An 18,543-nucleotide genomic window follows, 5' to 3' on the forward strand; every position below is an offset into this window, starting at 1 on the left:
GATTTGGATCTTAAATCATGTTTTCAGGTTCCACTCATCAGCCTGTGAAATACATGATGCTTATCCCCCATAATTGTAGGTTTCTGAGGGTGCAAATAGACGTAACACTTGAACCATTCTAAGAATGTCAGTGATTGGGAACTGGCGGCTCACAATTGCCCCTGGACAGAAGTGGCCACACATACATTGCTAAGGTTTCCAAGTAAAACCCTCACTTTTTGCAGATTGTATTGCTGCTGAAATGCTGCCAGGAGGTGGTAAAATACCCAGGCCATCATGCCTTCCTGGGGTATTTTAGAGTTTCCCCAGCTCTACAGGGGGAGAAAGACTTGGATTGGGCAAGGGTGTAGGTTGTAGTCGTGTTGGTCTAAGGACACAGGCAGACAAGATTCTTTGGGTAAAACCAAAATATTTATTAGACCAACTTCAATAGTTGGAAAAATCCTTCTTTGTAAGCTTTTGGGTACAAATGCTCCTAGTCAGTCTGAGGAAGCGTCTACAGATGGTCTGTGCTCTCAGCAGACATTTCCTCAGTCCGCTTTGTATCCGAAAGCTTGCAAAGAACAATTTTTCCAACTATTTGAGTTGGTCTAAAAAAAGGTATCAGGTTTACCCAAAGAACTTTGGAGTAGGCAAGAAATTGGAGTGAGGTGGTTAGGTGTTGGGAGGGCTCTGTGGCCCCCTGTTTATGGTATGTCGTTGTGTGTCCCCCTTCCCCACAAACTCCCTGGCTTTTCCAACCACTCAAGTACCTTACATTGTCAACAACTGCATTACAGTGTGTGCAGGGTTAAACCTGCAGAGGAGAGCTGGCTGAAAAAGTGACGGAGTTCACTGTTACAGGCACAACTAACCACCCACCACAAGCAGAGAGCTACAAAGCGCCCTTTTCCCCACCTGAACCTAGCTATTCCTCCTTACCCCAAATAAGCCTGAGACCTCTGCCTAGGGTCCCTAGCAGGGAAGTAAAATGGACACAGATGCTTTTGGGCCCCCCCGCACCTCCCCCTGGTCAAGTCTGGACTCAGATCTTTGGGTAGTAGACTCCTGATTACATTCCAGAGCCGCCCCGTTCCCCTTCATGGGTGTGTGTGGGGGAAGGTAGGGAGAAGAGAAGGGCAGTTCATACCTAGGGGACTGAACTAGGCACAGAATGCTCTGTGTTCACAAGTAGCATTAAACTGGTTCAATGAAGACCAGCTCAAAATAATACCTGATTTTCCTGGTGTGTGTGTTTGGTTTTTTGTTTGTTTAGTTTTTTAACGTTTTAGGAAGTTTAAACCAGTCTAAAGTTGCATGCATGTCTAGACTTTGGGGGTTTAAAATTCTAATATTATAAAAGCCCAAGTCTGTCACGCTTTATTCACACTCTGATTGGCTGATGGAAACAGCCAAAGTGCTTCAAGCATGGGGCAGCACCGCCATGATTCTGAAACTGCACTGAGGACTGGACGGAGGGTGGGGGAGCCGAGGCCAGCAGCTCTGGCCTTGGCTCCCCTATCCTGGTCCCTGCAAGAGGCAAAACAGCAGCAGCATGGGGTGTTAGGTGATGGCACTCCATCCCAGCCCTTCTTGCCCCCTGTCATTCTTGATAGGCAATTGGCTAGTGTATTTAGAACACTGTAAGCATTGTGACCTGTCCACACCCACAAACTGGCCTACTCAAAAGGTGTTATTTCTTTCTCTTTTGCTTTCATCATCCTGTTTTTCATCATCCCTGGGGCATGCAAATTTTACAGGACTTGAAAGGCTAAGGGAGACAGTCAAGATAAATGTGGATCAGTTACTCTTTTCAAGTTCTGCAATCAGCTGTGCAGTGTGTAAGAAGCTTACAGTACTCAACACTGTTCAAGCTAGGGCCTTGTTACATGGTCATTTTGGGCAGCTCCTGGAGCTCTTAACCCCTGGATTGTCTGCACATTAACAACTTAAAGCAATTTTAAGCTTTTGTTCTGCAGCTCAAAGTTATGCTACTCCAAGGCAGGATTATTTTTGGTCCGCACAATCCAACTCCAGTTCTGTTAAGGTGTGACCACTCCCCATAGATGGGCCACCCAAACTGAAGTCCTCCCATATCCCAAGATCTCTCACAGCCCTGCCCATACAGCCTGTCCTGGCTCACCAGCCTTCTTGTGGCAACTCACAGCTACAGCTCCTATTCCTGCTGCTCCTCAACAGGTCTCCAGTGGCAAGTCACAGCTGTGCAGATGGGGGACAGCCAAATAAGGTTTCTAGGCTAAGGGTGTGACCGCTCCAAACCAAACTAATGGTAACACCATTTGACCTTTTTGTGTGGCTCACAGCCTATGATGTAATAAGGTTCTTAATTGGCCAACTTTAAATTGCCATCAAGAGATTCCTCGCCTTTGCTTAAGGATGGTTTCTCTGTGGTAATGAAAAGCTCATTGTCAGACTGTTAACTGACTACCTTTAGCCTTCTCTAATTTTCCTTGTGCTATCAGCTCTTTGGTTTTTACTTTTAGAAGGACCGCTGCTATTTATATTGGCCAAACAGCGCAATAAACTCAGTATCTGCCGAAGTAGTTGGATATTACTGAGTAATAAAGCCTGTGATAACAGACATTAGGGCATGAAGCTGGTTAATACACTGGTGCACGCTTTTTTTTTTAAAAAGGATTTAGTATTGAAATTGCTTAGGTCCTAAGTAAGGGAGAATGGGCGTCTTTGCCTAATCTCAAATGCACAGTTGTCCATGTTGCCAAAATTACTAGACAGTTATCAACCTCTCCTCAGGGGAGATATGTGAAATAGCATATGTTGTGAATCAAGACAAAGGTAAATTGGCAGGAGCCATTTGGGAGTTCAGCTGTACAGGCCAGTTTCTGATGCTTTATGGGCAACTGGGGTATTCATCGTACTTTTCCTCCCCTAAGACATATTTTTCATAAATTTGGAAAATTAATTATCCTTTTCATATTAAATGAAGAGTAAAACCAGGAAAACCAGCAGAGGGATCAAGGAAGTACTTTCCTGATAAGGTTGCTGGGATACATCAGACACAGACAAGTTGTACTTTGTTTTTGTTCTTTCAGTTACTAGCCTTTGGTGCTTCTTGATATGGCTTAAGCTGATTGCTTCATAACTCACCCTATCTTGCATCATTGGATCTTTTTAAACCATTATGTAGAATATATCTACCAAAAAATAGCAATTTTCCCCAGGGTCCTGACCTAAAAGACATAGCTTAATCTCCACAAACTTCTTAAAACTCCAGGTTTCTGCGTTTTTTTTCTGTGGCTAGAACAAACTGCTGCTTTTATGAGAGAGATGGAGGAAAGAGCTGACCCCTCCACCACCAAATTGCAGATAACAGGTTTCCAGCACTGATCAATAGCTGGTATGACTCTTCTGAAACTTGCCATAGCTAATGCAGGCACATGAATTCCTCCCTTGTAATAGGCAGACAAGGTTCTTTGGGTAAATTTGGTATCGTTTATTAGACCAACTCAAATAGTTGGAAACATTCTTCTTTGCAAGCTTTTGTGTATAAATACCCTTTGTCAGGCTGAGGAGGCTTATTTATTTATATCTGATGCTTATTTATTTATACCTGAAAGCTTGCAAAGAAGAATTTTTCCAACTATTTGAGTTGGTCTAATAAAAAATCAGATTTACCCAAAGAACCTTGCCTGCCTGTGTCCTTAGACCAACATGGCTGCAACCTATATCCCTTGTAATAGAGCAGAGGTGGCTATCCTGCAGTATGGGTGCCCCAAGTGGCACAAGCAGCCTCTGTGTGTAGCACAAGGCAGATGGGGTAGGGTGGGGGGGTGGCAACACAGTACCAAATAGGGGAGGAAGTAGAAAACAAAGCAGCAAATTAAGTAGATAGCACAGGGTGGGAAGCAGAAAGCAGAGCAGCAGATTAGGGACGGCAAGGGGAGCAGAATGGTGCTTGGAGAAGGTGTGGAATTCATTTGTGTCACGTGTCAAAAAGTTGGCCCCCACTGAAAGAAAAGATAGAGTTCAACAAGATAAATGTGAGTTTAAGAAATGTATATGTACCCAATTAGATTATTGCCTGAACTCTGAGGGGGATCTAGGAAATAAGTGCAGTTACTCCCCATAATGTATTGGGGTTCTAGAAGCCTCACATTAGTCATGGGTCCTTTTACATACCATGTTTTGAATTCAGTTTTTCCACTAGAAGTTCCTATTCTACTGCTAACAGGGAATGCACTCCTCAGGCTCTAAACTGAAATCAAATTAAGAACAGAAAAAATCACTTGCAAGTCTAGAAATGTAAACGCTCTCAAATTAAAGGACATACTTAGCCATAAATATATTTAATCTGGATCTCGGAGAGAAAATGCCCAGATGTCTAAATCAGGGCTGTCCAATTTCTAGGCCAAGGAGGCCCACCTGTGTGAGCCACAGACCCCTAAGCCATGCATATTTCCCTCCCCTCTTCCACTGTCTTCCCCCCTGCATTGCATGGGAACTGTTGCAGCATGTGTTGGCAGCCCCCAACCTTACCATGAACATGGGCAGCCCCTACCACCTATCCCTCATGGCTCCCCTATTCCTATGGGCTGCCCTGCCCTCCTGCCTGGGTGGGCGCAGGAAGTAAAAGCTGAGGGAGGGGGAGCCTCAAGACCCTGGCTGCAACAACAACAGCTGGAGCAATAGGGGGATGAATGGCTGGATAGGAGCCTAAGGGCTGAAAATGAACCCCATTGTGGACCGTATGCAGCCCACCAGTTGGACAAGCCCAGTCTAAATGAAAAAATAAAGATCCTTCTTGATCAGTTATGTTGTTCTACTGAACTGTATGGTACCAGAATGAGAAACACTGTATTTTTTTAATAAGACATGAAGCAATTGGATGTCTTCATGTGGATTCCTCCTTTGCTAATATAATTCTCAATATTACACTGGGGAAATCAGCATTTTAGATCATTCATAGCAACTGTTTGGGCACGTATCTTCCCTTGTTTAGCCAAAGTCCAAGAAAATGAAAACAGACAGCTAATAGGTTACCAATATTTGATTGCCTGTTTCTACAGAAAATTAAGAAAGCTGTAGAGGATTGGCTTGAGTTTCCCAACGCACTTGGCACTGTGGTGCAAGGTCAAGCCATTAGTCCAAGGTGCTGCAAGTTCTTCAAACCAGGGATGTCGAACTCATTTAAGCCTGTGTCAGGCTTCTTTAGATGGTGCTGCTGGGACACCATCACCAATGCTTTTGCTTGGGTGCTTGGCAGTCAAGCAGGCAAGAGCCACAGTGCTGGAGCCCCAGAAGCACCACAGGGTATCTCAGGTGCTTGGCTGCTGCTGCAGGGACAATCCATGGCACTGGGCTTGTTCTGGTGGTATTGCTGTGGCTCCAGCACCATGACTCTCACCTGGGTACTTGGTTGCTGCCATGGGAAGGTCCCCCATCTGTCAGGGGCGGGGCAAAGTCTGCAGGGCAGATTTGGTCCTTGGGCCATGTTTTACACCCCTGCCTTAAACTTGTTTAACACAGTCCACCTTGTTAACCCAGCCAGGCTTTTTATGGCTTTGTTCAGTGGAACATGGATTTCTCAGGTTGTGTTGGCTATAACCAGTTGGTGCGAGAAGGCCTTGACAGATCACTGAAAACTGATGGTTTGACGAGTCTCTTTACCTCCCACTCTTGGTATTGAATTTCTGTACAAGTATTTAAGTATCTATCAGCTGCCAGAGAAAAGTGACTAGATTCAGTTCAAATGGAGGCAAGTCATGTGCATGTTAATGTTTGTTGGATGCAGATACTAAATATAACAGAAGAATTTGTACTAGATGCTTATCTCTGTAATAACATCCTGCATAAATAAAGTGCCTTTCATCCCAAAGGATTCCCACATGCTTTACACACTTAAAATAATATAGAGAGATCTTTTCAGCTACCATTAAAATTGGCTATTGGTTGAAATACAGCCACATCATGCAGTGCTTTAGGGTATGAAATGAAAAATATATCTGGCAGGAACTTTAAATGGAATCCTAAATAGCCTGGAGTTAATTAGTCCAGTTGTAATTTTAACAAAATGCTAGGGTTACCAGTTCTACTCTTGTGAAATGTTTATCATAGTTTTAGCTATATTCTAATTCAAACAAAATTTTAATATAGGGAAGTCTTATGGCATTTGTTTTTAAACGGATCATCTGATTTTAGAATATGAATCTCTGAATTAGTACAAGTGAGTAAAACCTAGCCAAATTTCATTTCCAGCCCTGCAGTGCCTCGAGTGCTATGGTGGGACATTACATTTGTGTCTGTATGAACATAGTGGGGCATTTGCTATCTGTTAATTTCCCCCAAATTATTTCGCATAGAACCTTAGCTTTTCCTTGAAAACTTTCATTCCAGGCACCATACTACTGCTTGCTTGTGAAACATGGCTTTCAGGTAACATTTGCATTTTATTGAGGATTTGGATATTTGAGAAATGAAAAATGTCTAGTGAAACCAGATTCACAAAACATGCTATTTTTTTTCTTGATTAGATTTTTCCTAATCAAGTCTGTTCCTTGAAGAACTTCCCATATTTCCCTTGCCACCTCTCCTCCCTCCCAACTAGAAGTCCAGAGATTGTTCATCTTTTCATTGCACCATGGCTGTTCTGATGCCAGTGACAAATGCCTAAATTGTCTTTTGCCTCTAAATTTTTCTTGCTTCTACTTCTACAGTAGAACAGATTCAGATTCCTTGCAGGTCTTCATCTAAAAGTTGTGTGATTGCATGAAGTAATAAATACAGCATAAATTTATTTTCTAAGTAGTCAATTGCTGTTGTCCATTGCATTAGAGATTTGTTTTTTTAAGGCAAAGCTACCCTGTTAGGAACTGCAGTTTCTACCATGGGAATGAAATCCCATGACACAAATATGCTTTTTCCCTCCTTTATACTGTTGGCTTTGTCAGGGTTGAGGTTTATATAATCAAACGTCAAAGCATAATCAGTATAGTATAATCAAAGCTGTTCACGCAGCTTGTCCTTTAGAGTAGAAGTAAGGCTTGATGTTTCAGATTCAGTTCAAAGACTGAGTTGATGGTTCAGGTTAACGCTTATTTAAACTGAACTGCTTTGCCCAAACATATCGCTGACAGCATTTACCCAGCATTCTTTGAGAACCTGTCACCATGGTAAGCATTTTAAACAGCATGGAAACACTGACACCGTTCACGTGAACCTGTTGTCAAAGCATGTGAGAGCTACTTCTTTGGAAAGAAAGAGGGTAAGAAAGAGAAAGAACAATTACCCCCTCCCCAAACACCCCATGAGCTGACTTTGCTATTAATGTACATGAAAAACAGCTGTATTAGAACCATCTGGAGTGAAATCTTGGCCCTAGTAAACGTCAGTGAGTTTTGGCAATGTTTTCGGCAGGGTCAAGATTTCAACATGAGCATGTGCTGCAAAAATTAGCTTTGACACCTCAGAAAAAGGCTGCATTTGTCATCATTCTGGTGTTGGGTATAGGTTTTCTTTAGAAGAAAAAACCCACGTCCTTGACAACAAAAATGTGTCTTGTGGCTAATTTGTAATATAAAATGTCTCTGCTGCTTGGTTGATCAACATTTAACTGGAAATTCTCAAGTAAGGACTCTTGTATTTTGTGCTTTTTGAACTGTGTAATTTATTAACTGCTTTTCTGACCATCTTGGTAGTGGTTGCTGTAGTACTGGAACATTTACAAACTGCATTAGGTCCTACTCAGTTTTAAGTTGTTCATTTATCCTTTTATCCTGGAAAGTTCATGCTTTGTATTTAAAGTGAGAGCCAAGGGAACAAAGCTTTAAAAATCCATGACTATAATCAGATGTGGTGTTACAAGGCAAGTAAAATACATAGTTTGATTTTTCCCTTCCCTAGTCTTGACAAAGAACTTAGGTCATGTGTACAGAATGTTTTGAGCTGACCTTATGAGCATTAAACTGCAAACATTTTTAATGCTATATCCTTCAGTTTGTACACTTTTCTTCATTAGGAAAATAGTCTCCTTTTTAAAGATTAAAAATAGTCCCTTCTCTTTCCTAATTCAAGACATCTTTTGCTGGCATTGAAGGAAGGAGAGGATATGCTCTTCTTGCTGTAATGGAAAGGATTGAGACCAGATAATAGCTGTCAACCCCTGGAACTCATTGTCTTATTCTGTACTACTGTGAACTGGCTTTGAAAAATTTACTAGACTTTTTTACCTGTTTTGACTGTTAAGAGATTTTATTTAAAAATGGTGCCCTACATGATTAGTACTAGTCCCAAAAATCCCTTCAGTTCTCATGAAGTGTCTTTCCTGAATGGATACATTTGGATGCTGGCTTATTGTCTTGCTTCCCTGATGTCCTCCTGCACCCAAAGAACCCCCTTTATGTATCTTGTCACGGTGCATCCATTGTTTGTGTTCTTAGATCTGCTTTCTAGTTTGAGAATGATAAAATACAAGTTGCTGTTCAGCTGAGAGGAAAGGGCCTTTGTGGATATTTATAGACATTCCTAATGGCCTTTCCAAAGCCATAGGGGAAAAAAAGAACAATGCAGTTTTAGATCTTCAGCTGTGTCAGGTGATGTGGCAGGCGGGCAATGGTGCTCTCTTCCTCAGTTCAGCAGGGGAAGATGTACAGAAACCGATTTTTTTTAAAGCTGTTACACAACTGATATTAGCATTTGAAGGGGAACAGGGCATGACCTTTAATCCTGTGGGTAGACAATCTGATCTGCTTCCTTGAATACCTCCATTGTAACGATACAGAATGGAATGAATTGCATCAGACTATAGGAAGAACTCTTGTGTCACAACTGCTTGCTTTTTTCAGATTTTCAGCTTAATATGTCCATACCCTGTGTAACCTCACCAGGGCCTAAAATCAGCATTCAGTCTTCCAGATGCATGTAATTAAATTAATTAAATCCAGTTAAATTTACACCATGTCCAAATGCTTGTCAAAATTACAGCATTTTCTTTTAATACATTGCCTTCTGAATCTTCCTGTCCTTTTGTGTATGAGCCAATTATTTCAGGATATTTCCTTACACTGAGAAATAAGCTGGCTCTCAGCTTTGAATCTTTCCTAGGTGAAGATGTGTAACACCACAGCTAGTGACAGATCTTAATTTTTATATCTAATTTTCCATAATTTTTCAAGTATTGGGTGACTCTGTAATCCTATGGGAGCTAGTAAGAGAAGCTGATGTTTTGCTCTACTGAAATCTTTTAATCTCCATTTTACATACTGTTTAATCTCTTGAAGTCTAAATGTGGGATAAAGAGTTAAGATGAGGAATACAAGAAAATAGAACAGTTGTCTGCCATAATGTATAAGCAATCATGCACATCTGTGGGACCCTCACGCAGTCCCTTCCAACCCTACTTTTTTCTATGATGCTGGGCATTGTGCTGCAGTAGCATGTGGGTCCTACAGAGTCTTTGGTCAAAACTAGTATAATGCTTTCCAGATTTGGTTGTCACAGCTGTTGCAAAAAAGGGCTCTGGAGAAAGTGGTCACTTTGGAATAGTAACTGAAAAATAACTTTTAAATTGTTTGGAGACATTGCTTAGTGCAAGAGCAGAGAAGCTATTCCACGTACATGAATTTGTTCCAAGGAAAAATACATTTTATTGTGGTAAGTTCCCTATGTAACTTATACTCAAGTTTCTCATTAGTGCACAGTACAGGCTTTGGATGTAGTCTGAGCTTCCAAACTGTGGTTTCCAGACTGAAAGATTAGCTTGCAGCTCTCTGTACTGTTTCCTATTGTAGGTGCTATTCAGTCAGTGTGCAGACATGGTGAGGCTTTATCCAGACATTCATCGCTCTCCATTGATATGTATATTCCTTATTGCCTATTGGCAGCTCCATTCACCAAGATCACATGTTACTTTGCCAATAGTCAGCGTGGGAAGCTGTTTTGATGTAGCCAGCCCACTTGACAGCATTGCTGTGGCTAGCCCTCCTATGCCTGATGACTCAGTTAAATGCTGTAGTCCTGTGGAAGAAGTCATTATGTTCTTTACTTCATAAAGGCAGATACAAATACTGGATGCTGACAGAACCTATACTTTGTAGAAATTATCATGTGAAAACCTTTTGAGTTGTACAAGTCGCATATAGCTTCTCACTAAAACTAGCAATTCTGAGTGTTTGTTATTGTTTTAAATAATCTGAGCTGCAGATCCAGTAAATTCTTTGTGCATTGTTATATAGCCACATCAAATGAGGCTCGGTTAGTTCAGTAGTAAAAACCTATCTGGAGGATTAACATGCTATTTATAAGACTGACCTGCATATATTTTCATCTAATTTTGAGAGAGCCTCTACAGTGGCCAGTGAATGTTCACAAAACCTGTCTCCTAATGATGGAATTTGTGCCTAAGTCACTTCTCCTGAGCTAGCTCAGTATAAGGTTTAGAAACATTTTGAAATGTAACAAATTCAATTGTGCTTCAGAAACCAGCAAAGAGAGAAAAAATGATAGCTTGAGTTGGTACTCATCTAAATTGTGAATTTGTGATGGTAGAGTTGGTCTCTAGTTGTTGTGCACTTAGAAGTTTTCTGTATGGTCACCAAAAATCCTAATTTAACTGTCTTAACCTATATCAAGTTTTCAGTATATAGAGAAGAATCAGCGTTTACAAGTTTTCATAGTCCTGTGAATTTTCAGACTTATAATATACTTTAAATGTGATTAAAAAGTCCTAATAGTGATCTTACTTAAGCTCTTATTAGGAGTACGTATAACCTCTAAGAACTGCATTTTTCAGAAGGACCAAATATTTATGGCTAATCCTTGTGTTTTGTCTTATATACTTTTTCCTCTTAAAACTGGGTATATGTTGCTGTGTCTAAGGATTCACTGGCCTCTAGTGGTAAAGGTATGCTATAGTTGCTACAACCCTCTGTATTTTTAACTGTGGACAAATACCAGTTTTATGCATGGATTGTTAGCAAAAGGAAATTTAATATTAGGAGTCACTTGGATCAGAACAAATAAAGTATTTTTAAACAAAAATACAAACAAAAGATAATGCTACAAAAATAGACAAAATTTCAGAATTTAGAAGCCATACATGATTCATTGTTTTTGATTATGGTAACCAGGGCTATGCATTCTTCTTCAGGAGTGTGCTTTTTATGTTTCAAACAGAATTCTTGCCCTATCCCATCCCTCTGATGGGCTTCTTACAAAACTTTGGCAGTATACTTCAGTCCTTACCTATGCTCACTACTACTCCAGTTAGCAATAGCGCTGTCAATGCACTACACGTCGTGTGGTACCTCCTGCTACTTCAGGCTTGTACGTGGGGTACAGCACTCTCCATCATATGATAGTCATGAAAAAGACAGTTTTGGAGATGATGGTAGGTTATTTAAGATAATGGACATAATTTGCCTAATCCTGGAGAAGGCTTCTTAGTGATGCCATGGTGTTCAAGTGGTAGTTTATAAAGCAAGGTTAAAAAAAAGTAAATGCGCTCTGTCAACTAGACCCCTTTACCCAACTACCCTGAGTGTATGACGGGTCTGAATCCCATTCCTGACTCAGCAACTGATTAACTTCATGACTTTAGGCAAGGGCCAGGCAAAATATGGCCTGTGGGCCGAATCCAGCCCACCAGCCCATTCTATCCGGCCCATGGGGCCCCTAAAAATTAATATTTATCTGCTCCTGATTGCCTGTCAAAGGTAACAGGAGCCAGGGGCAGCAGGACCCAGGGGAAGCCAGCAGGACTCAGCAGCCCAGAAGCAAGCCCCATTCTCATCCCCCTCTCACTCCAGCCCCCCAGCTCCTGCTGCCCTGATCTGGGCCATGCCAGTGCTGGCCCCAGACACTGGCACAGGCCCCACGCTCCCACCCAGCTATCACTGCACTCCCGCACGCCCGCTTACTCCCACTCTCCCCTGCCTATAGCTGCCATTTCCCTGCATTCCTGCCAGCTGCTGGCTGTTCCAGCACCACATAGCTTCTGGCTGCATGGCCAGACCATGGGTTCATAGGGCCCATGCTGGTACCCTGGGGCCAGGAGTGGGAGGGTGGGTCCATTTCCATAGGACGAGTCACACATGCACACCCCACCATACACATTCACCCTCCCTCCCTTGCACTGCTATACATGCAGATCCCCACACCCCCTCAAACACACCAGCCACCCTTCCCCCACACACAGCATCCCACATATCCATCCACACACACACACTCACATGCTCCCTCACCCCACACACCCACACCCTCCCCCATGCCCCACATTCCCACACTCGCAGCCCCCCACAAACTTATACCCACCCCCTACAGTATACAAGAGTAAGTCTTCATTTTAAGTTATTGTTCAATTACCTCTGTGTACTGTACACAAACACAGGATGATCAGGACAAAAATATTTTTTTTAAATCAAAATAATGAGTGTTGTAGATGTTTGCTTTTTAGAATACAATTTGGTATTTTTCTGGTTCCAACATGGCAAAACCCTTTGCTGAAAGGAGTACTTCTAGGGGAAAGGGGAGGGACTTCTAGTAGGAAAGGTCAGGGGTTAGGGGGCAGGACTTCCAGTCACAAGATGGTGACTAGGGGGCAGGGCACCTGTCAAGGGGCGGGGCTACCCATGCAGCCCTCCACAGCTTGCCAAAACTCAGTAAGTGGCCCTTGGACCAAAATAATTACCCGCCCCTGCTTTAGGTGAATTAACCATCATCTTTATCTCTCTTCAAAATAGAGTTGAGTCTGAACTCCCACTGAGGGGGTCTCCTCCTGAAAAGAAGGAACTACCAAGTAGCCATTCGTGCTGAGGGGTTCTTCACTTATATATATCTGATTGTGATTGTGATTTGTGTAAAGTTCTGCACAGATGCCTCATAGAATTAATCTTCTTTACTTAAATACCCTGAAACCTGCACTCTTTAAAAATAAGTTGCAAATTTACAGTGCCTCTCAATACAGAGATTCAACAACACATGGGTGGTTAACAGCGCACTCTGATGACTATTTATATTCTTTTCCAGATGTGAAAGGGCCAGCTACTCACAGACTCTCCTGTGGCCAGTCTCCCTGTGCTGAAAGTACAACATGGGAGAGAAAGTACTGCATACTGACAGACAGACAGCTGGTGCTGCTCAACAAGGAAAAGGAGGTGAGACACACTACTAATCACCAGGGGATTTCCCTTTTCAAAAGTATCTGTGAAACAGCCAAACAGGTTTTTATTCCCCCTCTGACTCAAGGGTCATGGCTTTGGCTGAGAGGGGAAAGCCAAACTAGTCTTAGGGTATATCTATGCAAGGAAGGGTGATGGGAATGTGGATAGGCATACCTGCACGCTAGCTTTAATCTAGCTTGATCAGGTCCCAGTAATAGACAAGAAGCAACAGCACAAGTTTCAGCGTGGGCTAGCAACCTAGGTGCTCACGGTTCTCTGTGGGATTCCCCAGTTTGTGCTGCTGCATTTGAAGTGGTGTGCTAACTGAAGTAAAACTAGTGTGGGTAGGCCTGATTGCATTCCATTTGCACCACCTGCTTTCAGTGTAGACTGAATTATGGTGGCAGTATGGAAATACAGGTTTTTGTGTGGGTTAGCATACTGGAAAGAGAAGAAGCTATCTGCAAACTTCATATTGTGTAATTATCTTTGCTGTTGTCAGACATGATACAGTAACTAAAACAGGTGTGCCCTTTGCTCACTAAATTGGCAAACAAGAATAAGTATCATTCACAAAGGAGTGCTCAAAGCTATTGTAGCTTTTATTATTTGTATGTGTGGAATATGCAACGTTGTGAAGTTTATATTCATAGTTTCATAGTAGCTAGAGTTGGAAGGGACCTAGGAAGATCATCTAGTCCGACCCCCTGCCTTGGCAGGAAAGAGCACCGGGGTCAGATGACCCCGGCAAGGTGCTCATCTAACTTCCTTTTAAAAATCCCTAGGCTAGGAGCCTGCACCACTTCCCCTGGAAGCCAGTTCTAGGCCCTAGCCGCCCTGACTGTGAAGTAGCGCCTCCTAATATCTAATCTAAACCTACCCTCCGCCAGCTTGTGACCGTTATTCCTGGTCACTCCTGGCAGCGCACGGGGGAACAGGGACTCCCCCAATACCTGCTGATCCCCCCTGACCAGTTTGTAGCAGGCCACAAGGTCCCCCCTTAACCTTCTCTTGTGGAGGCTAAACAGGTTCAGGTCCCGTAACCTCTCCTCATAAGGCCTGCCCTGCTGACCCCTGATCATACGAGTGGCCCTCCTCTGGACTCTTTCCATATCGTCCACGTCCCTCTTGAAGTGTGGCGCCCAGAACTGGACGCAGTACTCCAGCTGCGGCCTGACCAGTGCCGCATAGAGGGGGAGGATCACCTCCCTGGACCTGCTCGAGATGCATCTGTGGATGCATGACAGGATACGGTTGGCCTTCTTGACTGCCTCCCCACACTGCCGGCCCATGTTCATCGTGGAGTCAATGACGACTCCAAGATCCTTTTCCGTCTCCGTGCTGGCAAGAGGGGAGTTCCCCAACCTGTAAGTGTGGTGCCGGTTCTTCCTCCCCATGTGCAACACCTTGCACTTATCAGTGTTAAACCCCATCCTATTCTCATCCGCCCACCGTTGCAACCTGTCAAGGTCAGCTTGTAGCCTATTGCACCCTTCTAGTGCACCCACATCCCCCCACATCTTAGTGTCATCAGCAAACTTGAACAGGGTACTTTCTACCCCCTCATCCAAGTCACTGATGAAGATGTTGAACAGTGCGGGCCCGAGGACCGAGCCCTGCGGAACCCCACTGCCCACGTCCTTCCAGGTCGAGAAGAACCCATCCACTACCACCCTCTGGGTGCGGCCCTCCAGCCAGTTGGCGACCCATTTGACTGTGTGGGCATCGACACCACAGTCTCCCAGCTTTTTGATGAGGACAGGGTGAGAGACAGTGTCGAAAGCCTTCCGGAAGTCCAGAAAGACTACATCCACAGCAACCCCTGCGTCTAATGATTTGGTGACCTGATCGTAAAAGGCCACCAGGTTGGTCTGCCATGACTTAGATGTGGCTGTACTAGTCATGAGTTGGTTCTCACTGTCATTCCCAAAAATATTCTGAGAAATCTTTACTCAGCACAATGCTGCCATGTTATATTACCCCTAGATGTAAAATGCTACAGAGAAACTGTTTCACAGACATTAGGTTTAAAGGTATTGATCCTGTTTTTATATGCTTCTGCCTGGAAAGCTGGTCTCCTACATAATATGAATCCAGTCATACAGAAGTCATAGTAGCCTCGAAGATGACTTAAAATAGATTTTTTAAATGCAAATTAGCTGTGACTTGCATCTATCTTGGGGATTTCATAAGTCTAGAGGTGAACTAGGAATTTCCATTTTTTACCAATTTTAGGCTTCTATATCTGGCTCTGTACAGTCTCAAATCATTGGACCTAAAACCTATCTCTGGTAAAGCAATGAATTATTGTCCATTTTGAGCCTGAGTAGATGAAATATTAGGGGACAGAGTTATTTACTTTTGGGGAAAATAGTTGTAAAGTTTCCAGGGCAGGCTTTTGTTTTTATAAAATGAAGCTTTTCCATCATTTAAAATATGTACTAGTGAACATGTGAGGTGGGCCAAGGTAGCTAAGTGCTTTTTAACATACTTGGGGCTACGGTTCAGTTTGACACATGGTTTTCACTTTGACAGTTATATACTTGGCATAAGGGACATACCTTATAAAATAAGTGTCATTTGAAAAAACACTGGGTTAAATAATTATCTAAAGAGCATATTTAAACAGTAATCACACAATAATTGAGTGTTAATTTTAGTTACTATATGTAGTTAAAGATTTTGCAAGGATACAAGTGTAATAAATCTCTTGGCCAGAAATGAGATGTGGGAGTATTATATTAGTCCACTAGTGTATTAAATTGGACTAGTGTATTAAATCATTGTGTGTGATACCTTAAATGTTCTCATGTTTTGCGTATTGTCTGGCAAAAATTGAAGAGATTCTGTGTGGGGCTGAGAGGAGTAAATGGAACAGAGGTATTATGTGCACCAATTACAACAAAACAGCTTGAGCAGAAGAGTAAATCTTTGCAACAGACACTCAGAGGAGCTTGCCAGCAGTATTACTTTGAGAAATTACTCATCATTGTAGCAAACTGCTTTATGCAAATTTAGCCAAGGAGACACTGTTTCTGGTACAGGTGTGACTGCACACACTAAATAGCTGATTTGTTTGAGAAGCTATCATCTGAAGTCTATTTGCAATTCTGATTTTTAAATAAATGTAACTACTCAAAATGGAAAGAAAAGTGAAAGTCATAGAATCATGAATGCACAAAAAGGCTGTATTAGTCTAGTGTCTGAATCTGCACATGGGAATATATATCTCCTCAGTGACAGAAGGACTAGTAACTTTATCATAATTTCTCTTGTGCAACACAACAAGGCTTGATGCAACACAATCTGAGCACAGTGTGGACTTGAATCTGTTTCAAAAAGTATTCAGTGTTTATCTACTGTAGTTTTTGGAGAAGGAAAAGGAGAGACTGTTTAGTGAATTTAAATTGGCTGTTAATTCTGAGGTAGATGTTACATAAAAAAAGATCTAGAGAATGGTGTGAGCTAAGACTAAAAAGAAGCAGTTGGGAAATAAACTTGGGTGGAGCATGCAGATTAAGAAGCATGTAGGAGGCAATAGGGATAAGATTATAGGTAGGACCAAATTGTGTAGAGTCATGAAAAAATAGGCGAGTACCTTGGGCTTCATGAAAAAAAAAAAGACTGGTGAAGGGAGCAAAGTAGTGGGAAAGCATGGTTAAAACAGCAAGATAGTTCTGGAGGAAAGCAGGTGCAGGCAAGCAGTGGGAAGATGCAGATGAACTTTCAGTGGGGAGAATGGTAGTCGATGACTCAGGAAATTGATCTGAGTTTCTCTAAAATGAACATAAGGAAGGCGATAGATCTTGAAGACATGAAGAATGGAATGGTATAGCATATTGAGAGGCTACCTGTGAGGAAGAATAAATAGACTTTATCACAAGATGGCATCAGAGGAGGAAACTTGCATGAGCTATAGTCTAATGTAATCCTTTTATAATTTAAAGGTTTCTAATGTTTTCTTTAATCTGCATGAATTTTGATTCTGTCTGGTAAGTGATTTTGTTCTGGGTTCAGTTGGAAGGAATCAACCCTGTAGTGTTTCTTGAATCTATAATTTTTATGCAAAGAAATTGTCACTGTGTTTACCATAGTCAGAAGAGGTGTACAAAATGCAAATAGGCAAGTAAATGAGTCTTAACCATTTAACCTGTGACACTGAACTAACCCTATGTTCCATTTCAGCCAAAAGGCAGTGTTGTGAATGAAATATTCAGACCGATTTCACGAATGCTTGGGGAAAATTACTAGAACCAGAGAATAAGGCATTGGGAAAAATGCTTAAATGTTTTTACCTAAACACAAAAGCAATACGTTTATTGTAATGCCATGATGGACAGAGATTTGAAAGAATTCACTATGTGCAAATATAGCAATGGGTATAGAATTCAAGAGAAATTTCTATTTGGTCTGGCCCAAACATTTATAATTAATTAGGTAAAATTACTTTCTGACAGCATTGCTTTTTTGGAGAGTAAATTTAGGATGATCACATATCACACTGTCAACTTACCTTCCTTGTTAGTTTTCATTTCATAAGAATAAGAGCATTACCAAAGAAAAGAAAATGTCAAGACTTAAAAAGCAAGTATCTTTACTTTCAAAATGAGGATTATTCCATGAGAACATAGTCTAGATCTGTTTTGGAGAAGATGTTGTTTTTTCCATCATCTCAGCTAAACTTCCATAAGATTAGAACTGAAAGAACACATTTTTACAGTAGTATTCGATAGGCTGTCCTCCCACTTTTTCTTTGGCCTTTAAATAAAGGAATAATGTTATAGCTAAGTGCTTCTGCAAACTAGCTGCAAATAGATGTGTTCTGCTGAGGAAGGACACACAGGAGATTTGCTTTTTGTAACTTGGCTACTGACCAATCTGTTGTGGTGTTATGTTGCATAGGGTTCTAAGTTATGAACCTGGTTTTCTCTGTTTAAAGATCATATATCCCCCGATAAACCCCCCAAATCCACATTTTTCTATGATTAAAATGTAACGCCACTATACATGTATAGATAGTTGAACAAAATGCTTTATTGATATATTTACAATTTTAAAGCAATTTGGAAGCCTGCCAATGCCTCAATCACTATAAAGAAACAAATTCGAAATACCTGTAAATTTTAGCATTTGATTTTGGGTTTTTTACCATGGAAAATTAGAGCTCTCCCTGCACCTTCACTCATCAAGACACAGGTCCAGCCATGGCTGTCCTTTCCCCCGTTCCCCCTCACCCCCCCCAGGTTGTGGTGCTGAGCAGTCCTGATACGCTGGTGTCCCTCACTCCTCACCTGCAGCCCCCTGGCCCTGATGGTGCACCTTGCTCCCCACTAACAACCCCCTGCCCCCCCAGCTGCCAGGGCTACAGGGCCAAGGACCCAAGCCCCAGCTGCTGCCCATGGGAGGTGGCGGCTGCTGCAGTGGAGTG

At 42.1% G+C, this 18,543-nt stretch overlaps 1 protein-coding gene across 5 annotated transcripts in view; it reads left to right on the forward strand.

The window, feature by feature from the left end:
- The window catches only part of RASAL2 (RAS protein activator like 2), a 286,489-nt gene that overhangs the window by 123,731 nt on the left and 144,215 nt on the right, over positions 1-18,543 (forward strand). For all 5 annotated transcript variants that reach the window (XM_090047329.1, XM_090047330.1, XM_090047327.1 and 2 more), the window contains exon 2: positions 12,982-13,109. In XM_090047329.1, coding sequence (XP_089903455.1) covers positions 12,982-13,109 — 128 coding nt within the window. The remainder of the gene's footprint in view (positions 1-12,981; positions 13,110-18,543) is intronic.

The sequence above is a fragment of the Crocodylus siamensis genome, chromosome 5 (assembly GCF_052110815.1).
Source record: "Crocodylus siamensis isolate JL-2025a chromosome 5, ASM5211081v1, whole genome shotgun sequence".
In the NCBI taxonomy this organism is placed as follows: Eukaryota; Metazoa; Chordata; order Crocodylia; family Crocodylidae; genus Crocodylus; species Crocodylus siamensis.